This window comes from Drosophila sulfurigaster, chromosome 3, assembly GCF_023558435.1.
Source record: "Drosophila sulfurigaster albostrigata strain 15112-1811.04 chromosome 3, ASM2355843v2, whole genome shotgun sequence".
NCBI classification, from domain to species: domain Eukaryota; kingdom Metazoa; phylum Arthropoda; class Insecta; order Diptera; family Drosophilidae; genus Drosophila; species Drosophila sulfurigaster.
The window spans coordinates 52590949-52613902 of record NC_084883.1 but is presented as its reverse complement, the minus strand read 5'-3'; the positions used below and the strand labels follow the sequence as shown (position 1 = coordinate 52613902).

Below are 22954 nucleotides of genomic sequence, written 5' to 3'. Positions count from 1 at the left end.
CATGCAAGCAGTGTGGCCAATTTCATGAATTTATTTTCAAATCTGAACATAAAACAATCTATTGTAGAAAAATAACGATTATTAACTTGTAGTTTATACAAAAGTACAAAATAGAGAAATTTTTAATGTAAAACAATCAAAGTCTTAAAACTTGTAATTAAATTGAAATACACCATGCTTCCTTCACGGGACTTTCCTTTTCAAAACCTTTAATCTATTTAAAATTTTAAAATTGTTTTCGACGCGAAACAACTTTTTTTTGAAAATGTGATAGTGATGTCCCACATCATTATTGGAACTTTCGAGAATGAAACTAAAAACATCGATATTAGGGTCAAAAATAAAAACAAATCGACATTATCGATAGTGACTCACTGTGCTCGCATCTCTAATACATATGTAAATAAAAAGTTTAAGTGCTTCACAAGAAAAGAGTTCAGCAGGTGGCAATGGAGATGGAGGAGAATCGACTTTATGACGATGCTAACGATAAAATTCGGCTGGGCAACGAATTAAAAAATGCGTTGGTCGAGTTCGAGGACATAGCTGGTGTTTCAAAAGTGCAACGAAAAATCCAACAGGAACTTAAGTTCTTGGAAAAGGTTTGTTGATTTCACCATAAAACAAAAGAGTGGCTTTAAGCAATCGTTTCATATGCAGGTTATACGTACAAAAACATTGAAGGAGAATCACATAACCAGCAGTAACTTTGTGAACTATGAGTTTCTCATTAAAACATTGCGATTGCAACAGGGTGTCGTCGATATAAATTCAGTGTTTCCTCTCGAATCGCGTGACAATCCTCTGCGTGTTGACATTGTGGCCAACAATGGCTTAAAATGGATCAAGGTAATCGCACGCAACTCCAAGTCAATTGAAGATGCTGCCAAGGGCTGTGTTAGCTTTGGGGCACGCAGCGTACTCGATCAGGCTGCCGACTATTTGGAGGCCAGTGAACTACATTTTTGCATGTTTCAGCGCCCGAAGGTAACATAAATTAATAGTACATTTTAAAATCTTCATTAAATCTTTGTCTTCGTCCTCAGATTGTATTTTACTTCTCTAACAAAATCGAAAGCTCTCTGCACGATGAACTCAAGGAAATGGGAGTGCAAACGGCTTCGCTAGAAGAACCCGATCAGGATGTCGATCAATATGCTACCATGTCAAATGAACTGAACTTGGATGTCACTACCATGTTAGCGTATTGTAGCGCTCTCTCAAATGGTCGCTGCAATTGGATCTTCAAGGAGCCACTTTTGACTGAACAAGCGGAAAAGGAACGAGAGCTTCCGGTTAAGCCAATACTTGAGAAAATATTCGAGGGCAAGCGTCTGGTCTGCTGTCAACTAGCTTACGACGCTTTTGAAAATATTCTAAAAGTATTGGGCGGTCCCCATGAACGAGAATTGGCTGCTGAGTTTATGAAACGCGTTTCAATCTTTCCGAATGTTGACACGATACCTGTTGAGTTCTCCAACATCAGATTCACTGCGAAAGTAAATGAAAGAAGTTTGAAAATATTCAGCTTTGGTATGGAACGTAAAATATTTACAGTAACTTCTAATAAGGCATTTGTGAGATCAGCCAAAATGCAGGTATGTTTTTAATTGGATGTGATTTGACTTTATTTCATTCACTATACGTATACGTTACATTTTACAGGGTATCAACGTCCCCGTTTTTGTGCATGCATCACGAGCACTGACTGAGAGCAAAGAAGCTACTGCTAAGCCGCTATAAAAAACAACTTTTTTGGGGTATTGTTAATATTTATTAAAAGAAATGTACACGTAAATAAAAGTATTTTTGCTTTTGAAAATGCTGCATCGATAACAATTATCGATAGCTGGCTAACTGCATTAAACGATTATCAGCTGACCGCCAGAGTTGCCATTCACCTGACGTACTGCGCAGGTAAACATAAACAGAACAAGAAGAGAAAACATGGACTGTGCACCGCTGAATTTGGTAAAGTGAAAAAATGAATAAATGTGTTTTGTTTTCAATTAAAAACGTGAACTGTGTGTGATTGTTTACAGGCTCATTTTCATGAACGCCGCTCCGAGCGTTTCATCCGCCATCATCGCTACGAAGAGGCAATTAAAGCATTAGAAACTTCTTTGCTTTATCTACAGGATGCATACAAAAATGTACAGCTGCCCAAATCGAAAGAGGTGCTGGACACTTTAACGCTGGACTTTCAGCGCAAACTGCGACAAATTGAAATGCGTAAAACGCAGCATGGCCTAACAAAGATGAAGGATTTCGTGCAGCTCAAAGAAACAAGTCCCATGTTGCCACTGCGACCAGAACATGGCGTGGGATCAGCACAATCAGTGGCCAAGGCTATTGACAAGACCGTGCAGGACTTTGATGCCAAGTTCATTTCAACAGTAGAACGCAAGCCAGCGATACCTGAACTTAAAGTAGACAACAAACTGACGAGCGATGTGCAGGCAGAGAGTCAAGAGCTCAACCTGCTGGAGCGCAGCACAGAGAATGACATGCCCTCATTGACACCCTTGGAGCTACCTTCATTCGATTATACCCTTTTCACCAGCTCGTCAGCGCCATCGCTGGCCAGTTATATGGGCATGGCGGAAAGCTTTCAAAAGTAGTTAAGTGTACGTGATATTTATAATTAAAGAACAAACTAGATGACTAAATTAATAGACTTTATGTGCAGTATGACAATTGAGTTTTATTTGGCCAGCAAACCCTTCAGCAGATCATCCATATCAGTCTCAGTTTCCACATTCTTGAGCAGCAACAAAACCTGGGCTTCCATCTCGCACAAAATGTCCGGCTTCTGATAGGTGATGATCAGTGTATTGAACTGGTGATGTGTGCTTATATTCGCCTGTATCGGTGGCATGCCACAGCGATCCAGATCAGGTACAGGAATCACCTTGTAATACTTCTTGTTACTGGTGCGCACCACGATTGCATGTAAGTCCGGCTCGGCTGAGACATTATAGACATTAAGTGGATACGGCAGATTGCGTATGCGCCACTCGATGTTCTTCTTGGTCACTCGTTTGGTTAGCAACGGCGCCGAGTTGCTTTCACGTACTGTGAATTCGCCTCCCGACACATTGTCTGCATCGCCTCCACCGCCTCTTGAATTGTTGCCATTCCAGTTGATTTGCCGAGGCTCCTCACCCAGCTCGAGTTCCCACTCCGGCTCACCCATGAGTTGCTTGGATTTGCGCCACGCTCGACGCTGCACAATACCCGTGTCCATGTTGTATTCTTCGGCCATTTGGCGACCATCGGGGAACTTGTAATGAACTTTACGCAGCTTGCCACTGAGCATTGAGTTCTTCTCAGCGGACTGCAAATAGTCCAACCAATTTTGATACGACATTGTTAATAAATATGTAGACTGTGCTTGTTACACAAACTGAAACTGAAACTCTAACTGAATTTGATCAATGGCGCAAAAAGCACATTTCGTTTGCCTTGACAACCAAAACAACCAGGGTTGTTGTCAGTCAGCTGTTGTGAGGCATTTGTTTACAAGCTCGTTTGGACAGCGCTGCCAACTCGTAGCGATTAGCGGTGTCACAAAAAGACTAAGTTGACGTGGCCGGCCGGAGTGTAGTGAGCGACGCATAAAAAATTTCATCATTTGCAAGCAGCGCAGCTGTATATTTTAATTGGTGTTGCTATTTAAAGTAAGCCAAATCACGGTACATAAGTTTATAAATAGCTGCACAGCCCAACAAACTCGACGTGTATATAGTAAATTCTTAGTATTATTCCAAATTCTTTACAGCGCACCAGACGCAAAAAACGAAACGAAAAAAAACGACAGAAGAGAAACTTTAAGTTTTGTGTGTTTTTATTGTGGAGAAAAAAGTTTAGCAAAAATGAGTCTTGTGTGGACTTTGGTCGCCACCTTTCTGTACGCAGAAATTATAGTGGTTTTGCTGCTGGTGCTGCCAGTGGCCAGCCCCTACAAATGGAACCGACTCTTCAAATCCAAATTTCTGGCCATGTTGGCACAGCAGGCGCACATATATTTCTTTGTCGTCATGTTTGTGCTCGTTCTCTTCCTATTGGAGGCCATACGTGAGATGCGCAAGTATTCCAGCTTCGAGGGCACAGGCGAAACCCATTTGAACGTGGAGATGCAGCACAGCATGCGTTTGTTCCGCGCCCAGCGTAACTTTTACATTTCCGGCTTCTCCATCTTCCTCGTTTTGGTGATCCGCCGATTGGTGGCCTTGATCTCTGCCCAGGCGAACCTCTTGGCCCAAAGCGAGGCCTCCATGAAGCAGGCCCAGAGCGCCACGGCCGCAGCACGTTCCCTGATGGACGACAAGAAGACCGACAAGGCCAAGGAGGCAACCGAAGACAACACACTCAATGAGGTAAGTGGAGAGAGAGTTATTTCAAATTCATAAATTTTGCGTAGCGAGTTGTGGTTGCACTACGTCCTCCTCCTTCTCCAGCGCAGGCATGTTTAAAGAGCTTTACAAACAAACCAAGCAAGCCTAACACTTAGAGATCGATCGTTAGCTACTACCAAGCTGTACAAAAAGGCAATTGTTATGATATTATCAGTTCGGGGATCGTTATCATCACCTGGTAATGATTATATTTGCGTTATCAATGTGTTTTCTTAACGAAATTAATGGTTATTGCTTTTAAGAGAAAGAAAGAAAGAACATTCATTCTTTATGAGTCATAAAATTTTAACTTTACTTTAAATAATGTTATAATCTTTCAAATTTAACATTATGGTAGAACTTACCTGGTAATGTTTCTATTTTGATTTGTTCATTTTGTGAGAAAAAGCATAAAATGCTAAATTGATAAATTTTTATGCTTTTCAATATATTGTTTGCATTCTAAAATTCATTGAGTAATCAATGTGGATGATAAGAAACCTTAAAGCACAAACTGTGAATTCATATTTTTTCGTTTAATAAAAAAATTATATTTAGAAAAAAAAACCCAAATATAATCGTTATTATCGATCCCTTGTTGATGTTTGACATATCTCACCCACATGGCAAGTGTTGGGCCATAGAAAACTTAGATAAAAACAAATCTCGAGAATAAATCAATCTATCGTAAAACTCTTTAAACAGTTGTCTCGCCTGCGGAAGCGTGTGCAAGGACTCACCGCCAGAGTATCCTAACACACTCGAACACACTCACATTCCCAAACAAAAACAATTCACAAATACACACACGATAAGACACAAATACGACTTGCTCCCAAGCTCAAGCTGTCATCCGTTTTACAGCTCAACAAGCTGCGCGAACGCGTCCAGGAGCTGACCTCCGAGTTGAATCGCGAGAAGAAGGACAAGGAAGCCGTCAAGTCGCAGGCCGAGAGCATTAATCGTGAATACGATCGCCTCACCGAGGAGTACAGCAAACTGCAGAAGCAGATCACAATTGGCGCTGTGGGCACAAAGGATGATTAAACGAGGATCGGCGGAATGGAAAATTATTTAAAAATTATAAGACTTGAAAAAGAAACTTGGCGGTGGGGGCAAAAGGCAGCAATGCAAATCTATGTAGATTACAAACGATTATAACTTATCAATTGAACAACAAATAAGTAAAAAAAGTGTGAACATAAGTACGCATACATTAAAGCAACTAATTCTCAGAGATAACATATATTTTTCATTGTTAATGTTCTCTCCACGCACCAAGTTGTATTTTATAGGGATGGCAACAAAAGAAAGAGTTATACGACTAACAAAAATCTGTAAAATCTTTATTAAATTGCCAGTTGATTTATAAAATCTGCAATTAAATAGGTATTTATCCAAAATCACCATAAAACTCTTAATTTTTTAATTATTATAATAAAATATATAATCGTTACAGTCCCTGGTAGTTTGGAAATGTTTTACATTTGGTTTGCTCTTGACTACGCAACAAACAACTCGTTTAACTTATTGGTAAATGAAATACATGCAGATGATTCATGCTCAGAGTCCACATCATGTTCAACTGCTTATCGCTGACGTCATCCATGAGCTATTCAAACCAGAAACTCACTGAGAAACTGGGAGTGTTGGATCGCACGTAATGCCACCACTTGGGCGGCAAATACAAACAGTCGCCGGGCTGCAAAATCAGCTCATAAAATCGCACGCTGCTCAGCAGTGGAAAGCGTTCGAAGTCCAGATTAGCTGCATCGATTTGCGAAGTGTTTCCCAGGAATTCGCTCTCGTGTGCATAGAGATTCGCTGTGTCCGATGGAGATGCTAGAATAATCCGCTTAGAGCCAAATACTTGGCATAACAAATTGTGTTTGGGATCCGTGTGCATGGGTGAGACAGTGTCCTTGGGTCCCAGCCATGCTTTGATGTCCACCGGAGTCGTACTTTCTGTGTTAACGCTGCAGTAATCGGGCACACAAATATCGGACTTCAATGCTGGAATTTGGGCAAAAAGCTCGTGTTGCGCAAGATATTCGACTTCAAAGTCATTGGTATGATTGGTATCGCCAAATTGCCTGTACAGGAAATCGCGTATCTTTACTAGCTGTTGCGACCACTCATCGCTGGCATAATTCGAGCCAATCTCGATGGGCACAGTGCGATTGCCTGCCACCTTAAGCAGATAATTCAAATCGCGCCATTTGCTTAAAGCGGGCCAATGATTCAACGTGTTGAGGAGTATCGTTGGCTGCAGAGCGTCATAGCAACACGCACGAAATTCGCTTAGACTTGGAGCATCCAATTGGGGTATATCACAACGGCAAACAATGCGCTGCAATTCCTCTAAAATTGGCAAAGGCTTGGGATTATTCTTGTTTCTCTCAACATCGTCTAAATACTTCATTAGTGCACTTTGCAATTCATTGGACTGTCCATAAAGGTTATCCGTGCAGCCCAGCAGCAGTGCTTCATCGAGTATGGCGCTGCATCGCTCACGTTGTTCCACGCCTGAGTTATTCAAGAGCAGCAAGAAAATCTACTAAGAGTATTTCAACAAAAGTGAACCCCTTGTTTTTAAAAGATTCGCTTTTATTACCTTATAGTAGCAGGCAAGTGCATAGATTTGACGCGTTGTCAGCGGCACTTGACTAAAGTGTCCACTGTGTATGCGCTCCCAGCTCTTGTCCACTAAAGCCTCAACTAGATAGCCAAGTTCCTCGCGATCTTCTTCGTTCGCCTGCAGTTGCTCAAAGTGTTTTGCAGCTCGTTTAAGTATGTAACGTGCCTCAACTTCAGGTGGCTGCAGAACATGTTCAATGTCTGCAAATTGTGGCAATAATTTTGCGAGTTCCCCTAAAGTCGCGTCGTCTGTAAACATTACAAACCAAAACAATTCAAAAACCGGCGTTCAGTGTATTTAAATCGCAAACAGCTGATCGAAATGTGACCTGAAACGTTTATTTAAAAATTGAGTTTGCGGTCACACTGAAACGTTATTATTAAAGAAAATAAATATACGATATCATAAGCAGTTTTTTATGAAAGAACACCAACTCGAATTAACTTAACTTAACTTATTTTATAATATCTTTATAGTAATAGCAATCTAATTATTAAGAAATATCTGTGTGCTATAATTGTTGTTGTTTGCCATAAGAAATCGATTTTTTGTTATGCAAAATTATCGATACCGATATAGCTGTTGCTCCTCTCCAACCACGCCGGCTGTTTAATAAAAATAAACAACTTGACTTCGACAGACGTTTTCCTTTTTTAATGGAACCAAACAACAAAAAAGCCAAGATGGTCAACAACAAATTCAAGCAGAACAAGAAGAAGTACTACCAAAAGGCCAAGAAGCACGTGCTACAGGTGGGACAACGCGGTTTTCTTGTCACCTGCAACATGAATGAAAAAGCATGTGTTCGCGAATGCTACAATTTGCTCAACGTCTATGCGGATCAATTGTACGGAACTGTGGCGGATGAGATATCGAAGGAGGGGGATTTTGACTCTGACAGTGATGATCTGGATGCGGCAGTTGCCAAGTGCAAAGAGGAATTCTCAGAGCGCAGAATGCGCTTCCAAAACGTAGACACCGGCACCACAAACTGTTTGTTTATAAAAAACCAGACTGGCCGATCCCGTTGGATTGGGCAAGCACATAGTGGAGGACATCACCAAGACAGGCAAAGCAATGTCACGTTTCATCATGCGTCTGGTGCCCATTGAAGCTGTTTGCCGCGCCAATATGCCAGACATTATTAGTGCAGCGGGATTGCTGTTCGACAAACACTTTCTGAAGGAGCCGACCACATATGGCATAATATTCAATCATCGCTACAATCAGCAAATCAAACGGGATCACATTATAAAGGAATTGGCGGATCTGGTTAACTCCAAGAATGTGGGCAACAAAGTGGATCTACACCATGCCAAGAAGTCTATCATTGTAGAAGTGCTGCGTGGTTGGTGCTTGCTTAGCGTCATTGAGAACTACCTAGACAGGAAGAAGTACAATTTGGCAGAGCTGACGTGCCCCACACAGCCGAAGACGAATGGTAATGGAGATGGAAAGGCAGCTGAAGCTGTTGGTGAGAAGTCAAAGGAAGCAGCTGAGGAATCTGAGGCAGATGAGGCCATTGATCAGAAGTCTCCCAAGGAAGCGGCAACTACGGAGGCTGCTGAGGAGGCAGCTGAAGCTGATAATCAGAAGTCTGTTGACAACACTACAAACGATGTTTCCGCTGACGACAAATAAAGATCTACTACAAATTTTGTTTAATTTATGTTTTCTTATTCCAACATTGTTGCGCTTAATTGGCTAGCTTTGGAGTGTGATGTTTGTAATCTAAACGATTTCCTACCCATTCTCTTTGCCATGTCATATCTTTGCATTACAACTAAAAGTTCGCTATTGACTAGAGCCTCGTCTCTCAAGCGCCGCGCTTTAGCAGCAGCTTCACTGTACCCGCAATCTTCTCGTAGGCCATAAACATCAACGCCGCTGTCAAGACAGTCTGCAGGATCTTCGCCTCTAATCCACGGAAGAGTCCAGCGATACCTTGATGCTGCAATATGCTGACCATCAGCTCCAGCATGCTGGGCGTCTTGCTCTTGCTCGCCTGCTGTGAAGTCGAGGGTGTATTTGTTGAATCGTTGGTGCGATGGCGTTGCTTCGTCTGCACCAGCTGCAGTGGATAAGTCAACACGGTGGCAAATGCTTTGGCAATGGCACCAATGACAAAGAAGCCCAAGCTGCCAATTTCACCGCCTGTGAATGTCATTATATTCCTCTTCAGTAGCTCATACATCATGAACTGCAAAGCCGGATTCGAGACGAGCATCAGCGATGGAATTGTGCCTGCCCAAAGACCGGCAATGCCTTCGGTTTTGGCCACATACTTGAGGCCCTGCAGCAGATTCTTGTAGTGCTTGTTCACCTCATCCGAAGTGCCTGCGACATTGCGCATGCGCAACCGCGTGTTGACCACCCAAAAGGGTGTGGTGGTGAACACATTGATGATGCCCGCAATGCTGCCTAGCAGCAGATCCTTCAAGGCGCTCTGTTGTCCTTTGACGCCATTCGAAGCGACCAGCTTGAGGGCATGGAATGTGTAGAAATAAACAAAATTCGAAATGCACAAGCTCTGGAGCACTGGACCAAGTCCGCGATACAGTGATTGGAATCCTTCGCCCAGCACAATCTCCTTTATAACTTGTCGTGTGCTGCGCACTTCGCCGCTCTCTTCCACTGCAAAGTAAAGCAAATAAATAGATTATTATTGACAAGTAAGTCAGGTACTACAGCCGAGTGTGCTCGACTGTGAAATACCCGATACCCATAATGATCAATTGTGACGCCAAGTATATATTTATAACATAGACATACGTTAAGATAATACGAAATACCCATTTCTAAATTACTATATAGTTTTTATATATATTTTATATTTATATGGACTAAACAACAAAACTATATCTAATTTGTGCTCCAGCTAATTGTTTTTATTTTTATACCTTTCATGTTTTGTAACCGGTTTTACTGTATGTATTATTAACCATAAACTAGAACTGCGAGCAATAATAACAAGTCTTATCGGAAATGAAAATATTGGCAAAAGTAAACAGAAACTATTTATAAATTATATCCACACACATGCCTAGATTATTAATATTGTGTTTCTATATCTTAACTGTATATTCTAGACCTATATCTTATATTTTTTGAGAGCTAAGATAGCCAGACAGACGAGCTAAGTCATTGTCTTGATTAGGATTAAGTCTGGAGATGATTTTTTCTGGTTTTCCACTACGTCATGTTACCCTTTCACTCCTTGAGAAGCGCGTGCAACGAATGGATTATCAAATTATATCAAATTAAAAACGCAGCTGTTTGGAATTTGAACTGCGTTTATCAACTCGCCATGCTTATCGTTTGATTGGTTATTATGAGCAATTTTGATGGGCTTGTGAATATTATGTTTTGCTTACATTGTAAACGTGATCGTACTGTATCCAGGGGGTAGAATGTGCTCATCGCTATGCAGCCGCCCTGTGTGCACATGTTTGTGTTTGTGTGTGAATGGAAATCATAAATATTTAATTAGCAAGGTTAATCTTTTGGAATTTGAACTGTAAACCTTAAAAAAGTGAACTCACCGCTGCTCCAGAGACGGCATGCACCCAGTTTTGATAGCTGAACACTTGGCTAAGTTTCGATTGAGCCACCATGTTGTGTGTGTGTGTTAATTATTTAATTAAATGGACACGTCCAGTGGCGTCTCTGACCAGCTTCAGACTGATTCGATTCTATTAGCTGCCGGCTAAACGAAAAATTCTCGATTCTCGCCAGATTAGATTAACTCTCAGTCGGCTCCTGCAGTGAGTTATTCTTGGCGTCACGTTAATCGCGAATTTGTTGATTTTTCACTTACTAATAAATAAACTACAAGAGTTTTGCATTAAAGAAAAAAAAACTAACGTTAATGCTTCTCCAAATTATTGTTTTGCTGCTGAAGTGAGAGCGGCACAGTGTTGGTAAACGGCTGTTGGGGTTGTTCTTCATTATGACCCTCAATTATAGTGTTGCAAAAGGCAAACATGGCGCCTGGTTTTTAAATTCAAAATGCAACTCGATTTACCTTAAAATTTATTACTGTTTATAAAAAGAAATTCAAATGTATCGTGTATAATTAAAACTTACAATTTATCTTACAATTGATTACAGCTAATTAGTATTAAGATTAAATAAAATTACATTGCGCAAAATTAAAGCAACTGATCGATCAGACATTTCTCACGTCGTGGCTCCAACCTTGGCTTCTTCATGAAATTGACACCCGTTTCACTGCTGCTGTTCAACAAATCGGCAGCCTTCCGTTTTTGATTCTATAAAGTCAAAAATACAATTAATAGAAAAACAAATTCAATTCTAAAACATTCTCAATTACCTCATGTTCCTCCTCTGTGAGCGTTGCGAAAACAAAGTTCTTGGCTTTGGTCGACTTGACGGACACAGTTCCCGCTGTGCCGTCGACATCGCCAGCAGCGCCTTTCGTTAGTCCAGCCAATTTGGTCAGTGTTTCTTTGTCACGCACCAGAAATGAACCACGCACCGCTTGCTGCTTTTGATTCACGCTCTTCGAGATCAAAAATGGTGAACTCTTCTTCAACTCAACCGTTGTTTTCTTGGCTGTGATTATGTTGAACTTGCGTGCTGTATTGGTGTTACCAACAGCTGGTGATAGCGGTGAAGCGACGTTAGTTGCAGCCTGCAAAAAGAGTTTAAAGTGAGCACAAGCTGGTGATCAGGATAGTTGCTACGTTTACCCCTTTGAGTCCCTTTTCCAGCAGCAGCTGCTCTCGCTCGTAGCGAATCTTACGCCACAGATGCTCGTTCTCCTCATCGCCGCTGCCCTCGTTGGGATCTGCTTCGCCTTCAGCGTTGCGTGTATCATCCAAGCTGAAAGCCATGCCGTTCTCTGCATTCTTCCAACGGAACTGCCGCTGACGCACAGCACCTTCTTCATCCTCGAAGAGCATGTCTTGAATCTTGCGCACCTCTCTTATATCCTGATCCAGCATTTTGCGACTAGAAGCAAGCAAAAATTAGCATAGGAAAGTCAAATATTTAACTTAACTTACGCATGAATTTGTCCCAATTCGCTGCGCAGCTTCTCCTTGTCGAACTCATCTTCGTCGCCCAACTCAATATCATAGTTGTCCAAGTTCTTCTCATCCTCATCGGCTGATCCCCATTCAGATTCCGACAACTCGGCTTCCTTTTCCAAAAAGTTGGATGCGCGGAGTTTGCGATCTTTCTTCGTCATTTGCACTACAACTTCATTTTCTTCGGAGTCGTAGTCCACAAATGATTCAGGCACTTCTTCAACTTCTTCTGCTTCGCTTTCCAGCTGCTCTTCTGCAGCGGATTCCTCCTCACTCTCTTCGTCGTCTGAGAAACCCAACGCCTTTTTCTTTTGCCTTTTCTTCGTCAGCTTTTTCTGTCGTGGTTTTTCCTCTTTTTGCTGCTCAGCAGCTTCCTCTTCGCTGGACACAATCTTATTGGTTGTGGGTTCAGGCGAAGCAGGTTTTTGAGTTTCAAAGTTGCCAGAGCAGAGAGCCTCTAGTTCATCGGGTGCTTGACTGCTTTCGGGTGCTTGTGTGATGGGAATTTGACTGATGAGCGCTGATGAAGTTGTGGGCGCTGTTGATGACATTTCAGACTGCGTAAATCTGCCCGAGCACAGGCCAAGCAGCTCGTTCTCCTCGTCGCTAGCTGTGCGTTCAACCTCCGTATCGAAAAGTTTTTGAGCGGACAATTGCAGTTGAGTTGCTGTGAGGGGAACTGTCTTATTCAGCTTAGGTGTCTGCAGTAAATCATCATCGGAATTGTCGTCCTGGAATGCACGTATAATTCGATTCTTTCGTTTGCCCTGGGTTTGGGTTTCTTCAGTCTCGCTTTCTTCGTCGTCTTCGCTACTGCTCGATGCCTCCTCTTCATTTGCTTCTGTTTCTGGCTCGGCGTCTGCTTCCTGCTCTGCATCATCAGCAGTCTCATCCTCTTCTACGTTTACCTCTCCATCTTCTTCGATTATTTCCTCATCATCATTGATAACCACTTGGCTCTTTGCGGGCTTCTCATCTGGCTCATATTCTTCATCTTCATCCACTTCCATTTCATCGTCTTCCTCTGCTTGTTGCATTTCTTCGGCCTGCTTCTTGCGCATATCTTCCATGCGCTTCTTGTTGATTAAGGACTTCAGATGCTCCTGCATTTTCTGATAAGCTGCACCAGGTTTTTGCTCCTTGTTCACCGGTTCCTCTTCGTGTAGATGTATGCTCACCTTCGACAACTCCAATTTGCCATGAGTTGTGGACAAAATGCTGAAATAGAATTAGTTTAATTAAAGGGAATATCTTTTGATATAAAACAACTCACTTGACTGTCTCTGTGGTCTTGTGTTTCTTAGCTTCACGCGTCTTCATCAGGCGCAGCAACAAGTCATCTACTCCGGTGGGTTTCTTGGCAAACATGTCGCCAGTTTCCAGATCGATGACCATATTAGGATCTCCCTTCAGCGATGGACTTACATCGTTACTCTTCTCGTCGCGCAGCCTTCGAATTGCTTCACTTATGCGAGGCGTTGAAGGTTTTGAAGGCGGGGTTATGTTCAAGGTGCTCAGATCCAGTTTGGGCAGTTCCACCACCTCAGTAACGAGCTGCACTTTGGTGGGGGAAATGGTCTCTACAATGGGCTCTGATTCCATCGCATTTTCTGCCTCAACATCAACGGAGATGGCTTCAATCTCAGACTCAGGAATAGCTGAAGAGGCTTCTACTTCAGACTCCAACGCTGTTGTTTGCTCTTCCTCAACTGTCTTATCTTCCAGTGCCTTGGGTTCACTTTCATCTTTCTCATCGTCTTCAGGCTCTGACTCTGATTTGAAGAACTCTGTTGCCTCCTTGGCGCGCTCCTCCATTAGCTTGCTGTTTACAAATTTGACATTACTTTCGTCTATTTAGTTAACTGGCTTCTTTACTTACGCATAAGCTTGCAGCTCTTCGGTGTTCATGCGCAGCGCCAGCGATCTGCGTGGCTCCTTCTGCTTGGAGGGCATCGGACTTCCACCTGCCATGGCCACAGCCAGCGGCTTGTTGATGGTACGCCGGCTGAGGAACTCCTTCAGCGTGCGTGGCTTGGGTTGATGGTAAGGCACACTAATGTGAGCTTCGCGATGCAGTCGCTGCTGCTCACTTTGAATGGCCTGCATCTCGTCCAGCGCTTTCTTAGCAGATGCCTGCAAAAAATTTAAAAATTGAAGTGGAACTTGTGAGCTTAACATGTTTGATTACTCACTCGCATGGGCTTGGATTTTGACTTTGTTTTGGGTGCTTCATTTTCCGCTTGTTGTTCCATTGGCTCGCCTGTCTCCTCTTCGGATTCAGAGTCCACTAAACCCTTCAGTTTACTTGGTTTTTCTCCATCATCGCTGGAGGAAGTGTCTTGCTCTTCATCACTGTCCATTCGCTGTTTCTTTTTGGACTTTTGCTTTTTGGTTGATGTACTGCTAAGTTCATCTTCCTCTGAATTAACTTGTGGCTCTTCCTCACTGTCTGTGTCGACAATCGCTGAAATCTTTTTCTTCGATTTGAGCTTAGAAACTTCCTCCTTTTCTTTTGACTTTTCTGATTGCTCCTCTTCGCTATCAGAGTCAATAATGGCAGATATCTTTTTCTTGGACACACTGGTGCTCTCCTCATGTTGTACAGATTTTGTAGCTTGCTCCCCTTCGCTTTCGGAATCAATAATTGCAGATATTTTCTTCTTGGAAACTCGAGTAGTTTCCGTACTTTGTCTAGACTTTGTAGCCTGCTCCTTCTGCTCTTCGTTGCCGGAATCAATAATTGCCGATAATTTTGTTTTAGACACTCGAGTACTTTCCTGATCTTGTCCATCCTTTGTAGCCTGCTCCTCTTCGCTGTCGGAATCAATAATTGCAGATATTTTCTTCTTGGACACTCGAGCAGTTTCCTGATCTTGATCAGACTTCGTAGCCTGGTCCTCTTCGTTGTCGGAATCAATAATTGCCGATAATTTTGTTTTGGACACTCGAGTATTTTCCTGATCTTGTTCAGACTTTGTAGCTTGCTCTTCATCACTGTCGGAATCAATAATAGCAGATATCTTTTTCTTCTTGGATTTGGATTTTATATGCTCCTGCATTTTCTCCGCCTCCTCCTTCTCCATCTCTTCGTCATCCTCCCCCTGATTTTTGTTTGCTAGAGTCGCAGGCGTCTCATCTTCGCTGTCCGACATAATCAACGTATTGCCACCCAAAATATCTTCAACCGACACGTTTTTTTCGTCTTCATCGTCGATTTGCAATTTCTCCATGGAGTCATTTTCTTGCTCGCCATTTTCCGCAGCCGTTGCACTTTCTGCAACTGCTTCGCTCATGTTTTTTTCGGGTCAACAATTATTCGGTTGAAAATAAAACAATTCTACAGTTGAACACGCACACAAACATAAACCTTGCTGCGCAATTTGGCGCGAAAGGCGAACAGCTGACGGAATTTCATTCAGTTGGCAGCACTGAAAAGTGATCAATTCACAACGAGTTGGCAAACACAATGTCAGCAGTGTTGGTTTGTATCCTAGCTAATGCAGCACAGCTCAGCACCGTAAACGGTGTAATATATACTGTTTGGTATAAAAATACGGTTTTCTTGCTTACAATTTCATGTTTTAACGGAAATTTGAATTTGTCAAGGGAGATATTCTATATTATAGATTTTAAAGGAAAGTTTTGAACTTATTCAAATGAATAAGAATAGATAATTCCCAACAATTATATTTGTCTGCAAATAAATCAATATTTAAAAAATTTGAAAACAATCTTTAGACGGATGACGCCATTCATGTTTCTCCCCCACTTTCAAATTGATTGTTGGCTATTTAACATTAGGGTTAGTAACCGTCGTAAGCATAGGCAAGTACATTTGGTAAAACATTGCAACAATTGTAGAAAATTTCCATTAAGGTTTTCAAATGTAAACCTCATTAAACCTGCATACCATGAACAATTTCGAATTGATAGCTCCTCCAGTCAATTGAAGTCTGTCAGCATCAGCTTAATTTAGGCACTCAACAACAAAATGTATATACAAGCACAAAACAATCGACAATAATCACCCGTAACGCATTTGCATATATGCTGTAGACAGAGAGAGAGAGAAAGAGAGAGAGAGAGAGACAGATAATCAGAGAAGACTACGTTTAGTAAATATTTCACCTGTTCTGCTTGCTGTGTTGTTCAAGTTAGCGAATTGTTGCAGTTGGTTTGATTTGAGAGTTGACGATGCTTTCTCCGCATCTCTTTTCATTTCTCTTTCACAGTTGTTCAGCTAAAAGTTTTTTTGTTTTGGCTTAGGGTCATTAAGTAACCCCCGACCCTTACCCGAGTGGCGTGCTCTAATGACAGCCCTCTGCCCAACGAGGGCTCAGAGACCCCTCAACCAATATTTATCCATTTTGGGCATAAACGGCATTAAAATCTAATTAAAGCTGGCCGCATACAAAATGTGTGTAAACACCGTTTAATATCTGATATTTAATTAACAATATTTCCAAGATGAAAGCAAAAGCTCAAAACTGAAGCAGAAACCGAAACCAAAATCATTTTAATAGGTGTCAAATTCCATTTCACTTTAGGCCGCATTCTGAATCGAAATACATAATCTCTTTGCTTTGATTAATTCAGCTGCCAATAGTTTTTTTTTCTGTTTTTGGTTGCGCAACATTTGCGGACCATAAACTGCGAATCCTACGCAAAAAGCGACCCTAGAAAAAACCAATAGAAAGTGACAGTTTTTAAGCATTGTTGTTATTCTCCATAGGCAGCATATTTAATCAATTTCTATAAATAAAGTTGATTTAGCGAACTTGGATACAAATAAACTGGAGTGCGAAGTAGGTGAAGCAGATTAACTAAATTCGAGTAATATCTCTGCTTAACAGAAAAGAAAGTGAAATGGGAATTGCTCTTGAAGATGGATAAGAAATATGGACTGAAATTAAGTGAAGCTTAGCAGATTAATAAATTTCTATAAATAAAGATGTTACAAACAACAAGTGGAACTTGCTTTTTGGTCGAAATTGCAAACACACTTTTTTTTTTGGTAATTCCGAGATCAATATCAGAGTCGGAGTTCATTAATATTTTCAATTAAATTTCCAAGTGTTTTATTATGCTAATTAAATGTTTATATGCTTTTACCGACTGACTCCCTCAACAGTGTTGAGTGAAGATCTGAAGAAGCAGCCCATCAAATCATCATCTTTGGCTTGCGCACCAATTAGCATATAAGATTTTTGTCGGCCGGGCGCACAATTTCTCTTTCATTTGCCAAAAAGGCAAACAGACAGCAACAAAATATAGTATCAAAGAAGAAGAAGAAAAAAAACTGTTAACTGTTGTCGGTTCGCGTATGCAGGTAGTTGATATTTCCAGGTAGTTGTTTCATCTTTTCTCAGATATCTGTAGCAGAGATTTTGCTTATGGCCACTTACGGTATTTTTCTGCGCCTTGTCTTCGCTGTTGCTGTTGTTCAGCTAATTTGCATACGCATGGATCTCGCATTTGGTCAACGAATGAAAGTGAAAATCGCGCCAACTGCTTTCGAGTCTAAAAAAACCTTCAGTTAGATAGATACACAATCATTTCAAATGTCTTTCAAAATGACTTAAATAAATACAACTAAATTTTGTTTGCGTCTTTTCTCGAAATTGGATTTCAATCAAAAAGCCAAACAAAGTGGCCTTTCTTCAGCAGACTTTTGGCAAACAGTTCAAAGAGCGAGCTTACGCAACTCTGCAGACATAAAAAAGGCTTTTTTTTTTTTTAAGAAGAAAAGGCTTTCAACAAGTTTTGTTTTATTTTTAAACTGCAACTCTTTTGAGTGGTTCGGTTTAAGTGGTGCTGTGTTGAGTCTATATTTCACAATTAAATGCAAATTGCGAGCTTGCATGCTGCAGTTGTGTCTCTCTTTGCCGGGTTCCTTGGACAACGAAGACACGCCTATTGCCGTCTGGTTTCGTTTGTCTGCCACTTTTGGCGCCTGATTGAGATTTTTGCCCCGTTTGCCGTTGTCGTTGTTGTTGTCGTTGCTGATGCCGTTGTTTGGGGCGATTTGGCGAGTGAAAGTGATATATGGCTCATGACTCAGGCCAAGGCAACAACTACTCACACACACACACACACATCTGTACACACACACACACACTTAGAGACTCTCGCACACCCCTTCATATGCATAAAACAATAATTAAGCCGCATTTTTATGCACAAGACAAAAGGGCACAGCAGCCAAAAAATCTTGTGTAGACTGAGAAATCAATTACGAATCATTTAACACTTTTGCAAAACTAAAAAAACAAAACGAGAAGCGAAGAGAAACTTGTGAATAAACAGAATCAATTAACTACAATAGAAATGGAATTTGCATTCTCTGTTTCTACATGGTATTTATGTATAAGTTGTAGTATTTATAAGTTATTTATTTAAAAAGTTGAATGAATCATAAAAACAAAGGAAACATTTGTAGTTGAATTTGAATTTTATTGGCAACGGTTTAACGAATATATTTATTGTATTAGAATTACATAGATGGAATTGACTTGATGTTGGAATTAAACATATTTTTTGTTGAATTCCATTAATAAATAACAGGAGTAATAAGTAGTAGTAGTAAAATAAAACAAAATGAATAGTACAAAAATACTTATAGATGGAATTTTATGAATCTATTTATATTTATGAATGAAATATTTTCTTACTTGAATTCATTTGAGGAATTTGTTAGCAACAGCTGAATAATTTATGTTATAGGTACTAAATATACGTATACGCAATATAAATTTATACAAATAACTAATTGAATTTCTTATCTAGTTATTGTTGGAATTTGCTTCAGTTTTTTGTATGTCATAGATCAATATTTTCTTTGTTGAATTCAATGGAAAAATACGTATGAGTAATATGCATTTCTATAATAAATAATGTACAAATAATAAACAGAATTATATGCTTATATATCGAATATACTTTATCTTTTGTATATATTTAAAAGAAACAATTTTTTGTTAAACTCAATTGCAGATTTGGTATGCAACAGCTTACTAAATATTTAAGTTCTGAGCATTAAATAGGCGTACTATATACTCAATATTTATGCTTATTTATTAATGAACTGATATACTTATCTACTTATAGACGAAGTTTGCCTTAGCTTTTTATGTGTTGAAAACATATATTTTCTTGGTTGAATTTAATTAAAGAAATGGATATTGCTTTATGTTTATGTTTTGATTTTATGTTGAACTTAATTGAAGATTTTGTATGCAATAAATTTATACATATTGATGTTCCTTGTATTCAAAGAGCGTATACGCAATATATATGCAAAATCTATATTTCGGTAATAATTAATATAAGTATAGTAAATATTAAACACGTAGCAATAATTTAAGTAAATGCAATCTTAAATATCAAACGAAATTAATAAAAGAATACAAATACATAAATGTTAAATACATTGATTGATATGCAAGTTCTGTCAGTTTTTCTGCCACTTTATAAATCGCAAAGGGAAACTTGAAAGATCGTGCGCGTTGTCACTTCATAGTGTGCTCTAGTAAAAAACCGTTGCATCTTTTGTGTGCGGCAATTATACTTATAAAGTAATCATAGACAGCGTTGATCACTGATCAAGGTTCATTGTCTATAAAGCATATTCATACTGCGACTCAAACTCATATTGTAATTAAGGGCCGACGACAGTAACGGAAAAACTGACAAAAGAAATGGAAAGTGAACTCAGCTGAAGACTGAATACTGAAGAAGACCGAAGACTGAGAGCTCGCCCATCGCTTCCATTGAGCGCGTTGACCGAACTCGGGATCGGACTTGCATAATGATTGACATTCGTCGAGTTCATTTGAGTCGCGTCGCGTTGAGTCAAGTTGAGGGGCGGAAGGCGGGGCGGGCCGGGGCGTTCGCTCTTTGTGTTGACAATAAGTCACATTATTTTTTTGTTAATAAACAATAAGCGTCGAAGCTTGAAGTCCCCAAGCACAGTTATAATCGTAACTGCAACTGCCATAAACAAAATTGTGCAAAACTTTGTCATATAACTGGTTTTTTTGTTCACAAAAATAACAAAACAAAACAAATGAAACCAAACGAAAACGAAGAAAACTGAATGAATAAAAGTTTTTTCGACTGCTTTTCACCATTTTTCCATCGAATCGCAGCTACTGTCTACTGTCAAAATTATGTGTGAAAAGTGGGTTAATTTCGCGGTGTACTCTCAACATTTTGTTGTCGATCGTTTATCAAAACGGAGCCAGACACGAAATGCAGATGATGCTTTATTGATTGCAATCAGCTTGTTAGCGTATTATCTCATAACAGCTGTCGACTCTTAAATGTAAACTGCTCTTCGATCGAAGACTGGCATTAAAGCTTGTTTGATGTTGAGTTTCATTTTAGAAAATATCATTAGAGTTTATGTAATCAGGTAGTAAAATTATCAAATTTATTTCAAACAAAATTTAAATATTTTTAAGCTGATGATCTGTGTGTTCAATGTATCACAGTTTAAATACGAGTTTAAAATAATATTTATTTATCAAGTACAACAAAAATAATCTTCCAGCTCATTGTATTTCATTATTATATTTTATTTTTTTTATTTTAGAATATGTATTGAAATGAAAATAGGAATCATAAGAAAGATTCCTATTTTCATTTCAATACATATTTTTAATTTAACTTAATTTTCTTATTTTGTATTAATAGACGCTTAAAATTCTTCAATATTTCATCCGTTGGTATATTTCATTTTAGTACTAATATATCAATATACCAAATTTAACTTTCGATGCATTTTTTTAGTATTTTTGCGGTATATTAATTCAGTATAATTTAAAATTAATACCGCAACTTGTTGGCTTTATTCACAAAGTTACACGCTCACTTACAGTCTTATTTGTTTTTGGAAATTAAATTGAGCTTCTCTAATTTTAATTTAATTTTATTTTCTTAGTTTATATTGACAAAATGTTTTCGATTTTTCTTCTGTTTCTTTTTTGATTTAAAATTTATTTTTTTTTTACATACATATGTATATATTAATAAAATCTTATTTATTTATATGGATGGAAATGGGTTCGTAAATTTTCTTCGACATTTTTGAAAAATATTTTCTTCTGTTTACTATTTTTTTTAAGACATGAAATTGCTTTTTATTTAAATTTAAATTAATTTTATTCATCGTCGAAAATACATTTATCAACTTTATTCGCTATTTTTAAACAATATTTTCTTTTTGTTGTTAGATATGAAATTGAGTTACCGTTATTTCTATTTTGATGCTTACAATTTACTCTTTACTTAATATTTAATTCGATTTTTTAACACTCGATTCATATGTATATACATAGTGTTGAATCTTAAAATAATATTCATTGAAAACTTAAACTAAAATTTTGAACATTTGTTTTCATAATTATGACAAATTTAACAGTTAATGTAATGCTCAAGTTTAAAATAATATTAATTTCATCATTTGAAATTCTTCAGCTTAACCCTAAATTTAATTTACTTAGCGCTTTATAAACAAACTAATTTTTTTGAAGAGTTCCCCCATTACCCTCTGCTCATTGCGTTGATAAATAATTTGGGTAACCTTCAAGAACTGTGTAGAAAACGCCCGCATTTGAGTGTCGCATCTCGCAATTCAAATTTTGTTGTGCGTCACACACGCACAGAAAAATGTAAACATAATTTGATTAGCATGCCGAGCACGTCCCTGACCCAATTCCAGCAACGATTCCGAAGCCGAATCCGAATCCGAGCGAGAGACTGAATTCGATTCCGTTTTGAATTTCGAGACTAGCACAACACCCAAATGCTGTTGGCAGGTAGAAGCGTCATCAAAAGTTACACCGAGTGTATGTGTGTGAGTGAATGAGTGTGTATGTGAGTGAGTGTGAATCACACCGGATCCGGCGTGCGACAGCTGCAACAACAACAACAACAACAACGACAGCAATAATAATAACATGTGCCCAATGCCTTTAATGAAATTGAAACCAAAACTCAGCATGCGAAGACGGAACTTTCGATTTCTTTCGATTGTGTCGGGTGTGGTCTCCTCTTTCTTCCCCTCCTCCTCCTACCTCCTCCTCCTCCACCCTCTTCTTTTACTCTTTTAAGGGGCATTTCGAATGCTGTCATCGCTTGGGCAGCCACAGCTTGAGCGTTGGGCAAATCCGCCAGCTCACGCACAAATGAAAGTTCATTGGGTTGGACTTGCGGTCTTCTTGTCAGAGCTGTAACCAATTGACAAAAAACACATTTCTCATCATTTTTATTTCACTTTTTTTTTGGGCATTTCAAATTTGGCTTGCAAATTCGAGCTGCGCATTTTCATTTCATTTCTCTGCCTTTTGCTTGAATATTTGTGCCATTTCATCACCCCAAATTGCGTCGATTGGGTACTTATCAAAGCGTTCGAGCTCTGGCAAATTGATCTGCAAATTATTGCTGGAAAATTGGGACAAAGTTGTTTATCTAATTGATTTAATTCGCAACTCGCAACTTGAAACTCGCGCATTGCCATTTTGTCGACAGCTTAGGACATGGCAAATTAAATGGATATCTCAATATTTGGAGAGATTGTAAAAGTGGGAAAGGAATTCAGCAAAAGTTTCCTAACAACATGTGATAATTATGCATTATTATAACTTTGCACCAAATTTATAATTTAGTTACTTCAAGAAAATAATTATTTATGGCCACACAACATTTATAAATAAACTTTAACTTTTTCATATTTCTCCTAAATGAAACGGTAAATATTACTATAATTTATTTACAATTTGCATTAAAATATTAAATTTATTTTTTCTGCTTTCTTTCTTCTCACTTGCATATGATAAACAAAAGACTTAGGCGACAAACTTGCACTT

The 22954-nt window shown here is 39.3% G+C and overlaps 8 protein-coding genes across 10 annotated transcripts; 4 read left to right on the top strand and 4 right to left on the bottom strand.

Moving 5' to 3' along the window:
- Positions 1–350: 350 nt before the first annotated feature.
- On the top strand, positions 351–1795 carry LOC133844370 (UPF0415 protein C7orf25 homolog). Its single transcript, XM_062278321.1, has 4 exons — positions 351–602; positions 661–987; positions 1047–1598; positions 1666–1795. The coding sequence occupies exons 1-4, from the start codon at positions 450–452 to the stop codon at positions 1741–1743; spliced, it is 1110 nt and encodes a 369-aa protein (XP_062134305.1). The 5' UTR covers positions 351–449; the 3' UTR covers positions 1744–1795.
- A 52-nt stretch (positions 1796–1847) lies between these two features.
- LOC133844376 (uncharacterized) lies at positions 1848–2691 on the top strand. The gene is made up of 2 exons (XM_062278328.1): positions 1848–1971; positions 2043–2691. The coding sequence occupies exons 1-2, from the start codon at positions 1948–1950 to the stop codon at positions 2619–2621; spliced, it is 603 nt and encodes a 200-aa protein (XP_062134312.1). The 5' UTR covers positions 1848–1947; the 3' UTR covers positions 2622–2691.
- Positions 2666–3483, bottom strand: LOC133844375 (protein DPCD). The gene has a single exon (XM_062278327.1). The coding sequence runs from the start codon at positions 3368–3370 to the stop codon at positions 2705–2707; it is 666 nt and encodes a 221-aa protein (XP_062134311.1). The 5' UTR covers positions 3371–3483; the 3' UTR covers positions 2666–2704.
- A 54-nt stretch (positions 3484–3537) lies between these two features.
- LOC133844374 (B-cell receptor-associated protein 31) lies at positions 3538–5639 on the top strand. 2 transcript variants are annotated; one of them, XM_062278324.1, is made up of 3 exons: positions 3538–3680; positions 3782–4379; positions 5262–5639. In XM_062278324.1, the coding sequence occupies exons 2-3, from the start codon at positions 3876–3878 to the stop codon at positions 5442–5444; spliced, it is 687 nt and encodes a 228-aa protein (XP_062134308.1). In that variant the 5' UTR covers positions 3538–3680; positions 3782–3875; the 3' UTR covers positions 5445–5639. The 2 variants fall into 2 exon arrangements, with proteins under 2 accessions (XP_062134308.1, XP_062134309.1); XM_062278325.1 differs by lacking the exon at positions 5262–5639 and adding an exon at positions 5103–5219.
- Positions 5271–7491, bottom strand: LOC133844369 (bifunctional peptidase and arginyl-hydroxylase JMJD5). 2 transcript variants are annotated; one of them, XM_062278319.1, is made up of 2 exons: positions 7012–7491; positions 5271–6951 (listed from the first exon to the last, which is right to left on the bottom strand). In XM_062278319.1, exons 1-2 carry the CDS (start codon positions 7291–7293, stop codon positions 6010–6012), a joined length of 1224 nt encoding a protein of 407 aa, XP_062134303.1. In that variant the 5' UTR covers positions 7294–7491; the 3' UTR covers positions 5271–6009. The 2 variants fall into 2 exon arrangements, with proteins under 2 accessions (XP_062134303.1, XP_062134304.1); XM_062278320.1 differs by having other exon boundaries at positions 5271–6954; positions 7012–7144.
- A 103-nt stretch (positions 7492–7594) lies between these two features.
- On the top strand, positions 7595–8772 carry LOC133844372 (THUMP domain-containing protein 1 homolog). Its single transcript, XM_062278322.1, is given in 2 exon segments — positions 7595–8039; positions 8041–8772. Coding segments are annotated over 2 exon segments (984 nt in total). The 5' UTR covers positions 7595–7691; the 3' UTR covers positions 8677–8772.
- A 70-nt stretch (positions 8773–8842) lies between these two features.
- Positions 8843–10930, bottom strand: LOC133844373 (peroxisomal membrane protein PMP34). Its single transcript, XM_062278323.1, has 3 exons — positions 10578–10930; positions 10410–10470; positions 8843–9669 (listed from the first exon to the last, which is right to left on the bottom strand). Exons 1-3 carry the CDS (start codon positions 10647–10649, stop codon positions 8852–8854), a joined length of 951 nt encoding a protein of 316 aa, XP_062134307.1. The 5' UTR covers positions 10650–10930; the 3' UTR covers positions 8843–8851.
- Positions 10931–11057: 127 nt separating this feature from the next.
- LOC133844367 (claspin) lies at positions 11058–15457 on the bottom strand. Its single transcript, XM_062278316.1, has 7 exons — positions 14279–15457; positions 13966–14219; positions 13360–13908; positions 12063–13304; positions 11748–12009; positions 11369–11689; positions 11058–11306 (listed from the first exon to the last, which is right to left on the bottom strand). Exons 1-7 carry the CDS (start codon positions 15377–15379, stop codon positions 11187–11189), a joined length of 3849 nt encoding a protein of 1282 aa, XP_062134300.1. The 5' UTR covers positions 15380–15457; the 3' UTR covers positions 11058–11186.
- Positions 15458–22954: the final 7497 nt, after the last annotated feature.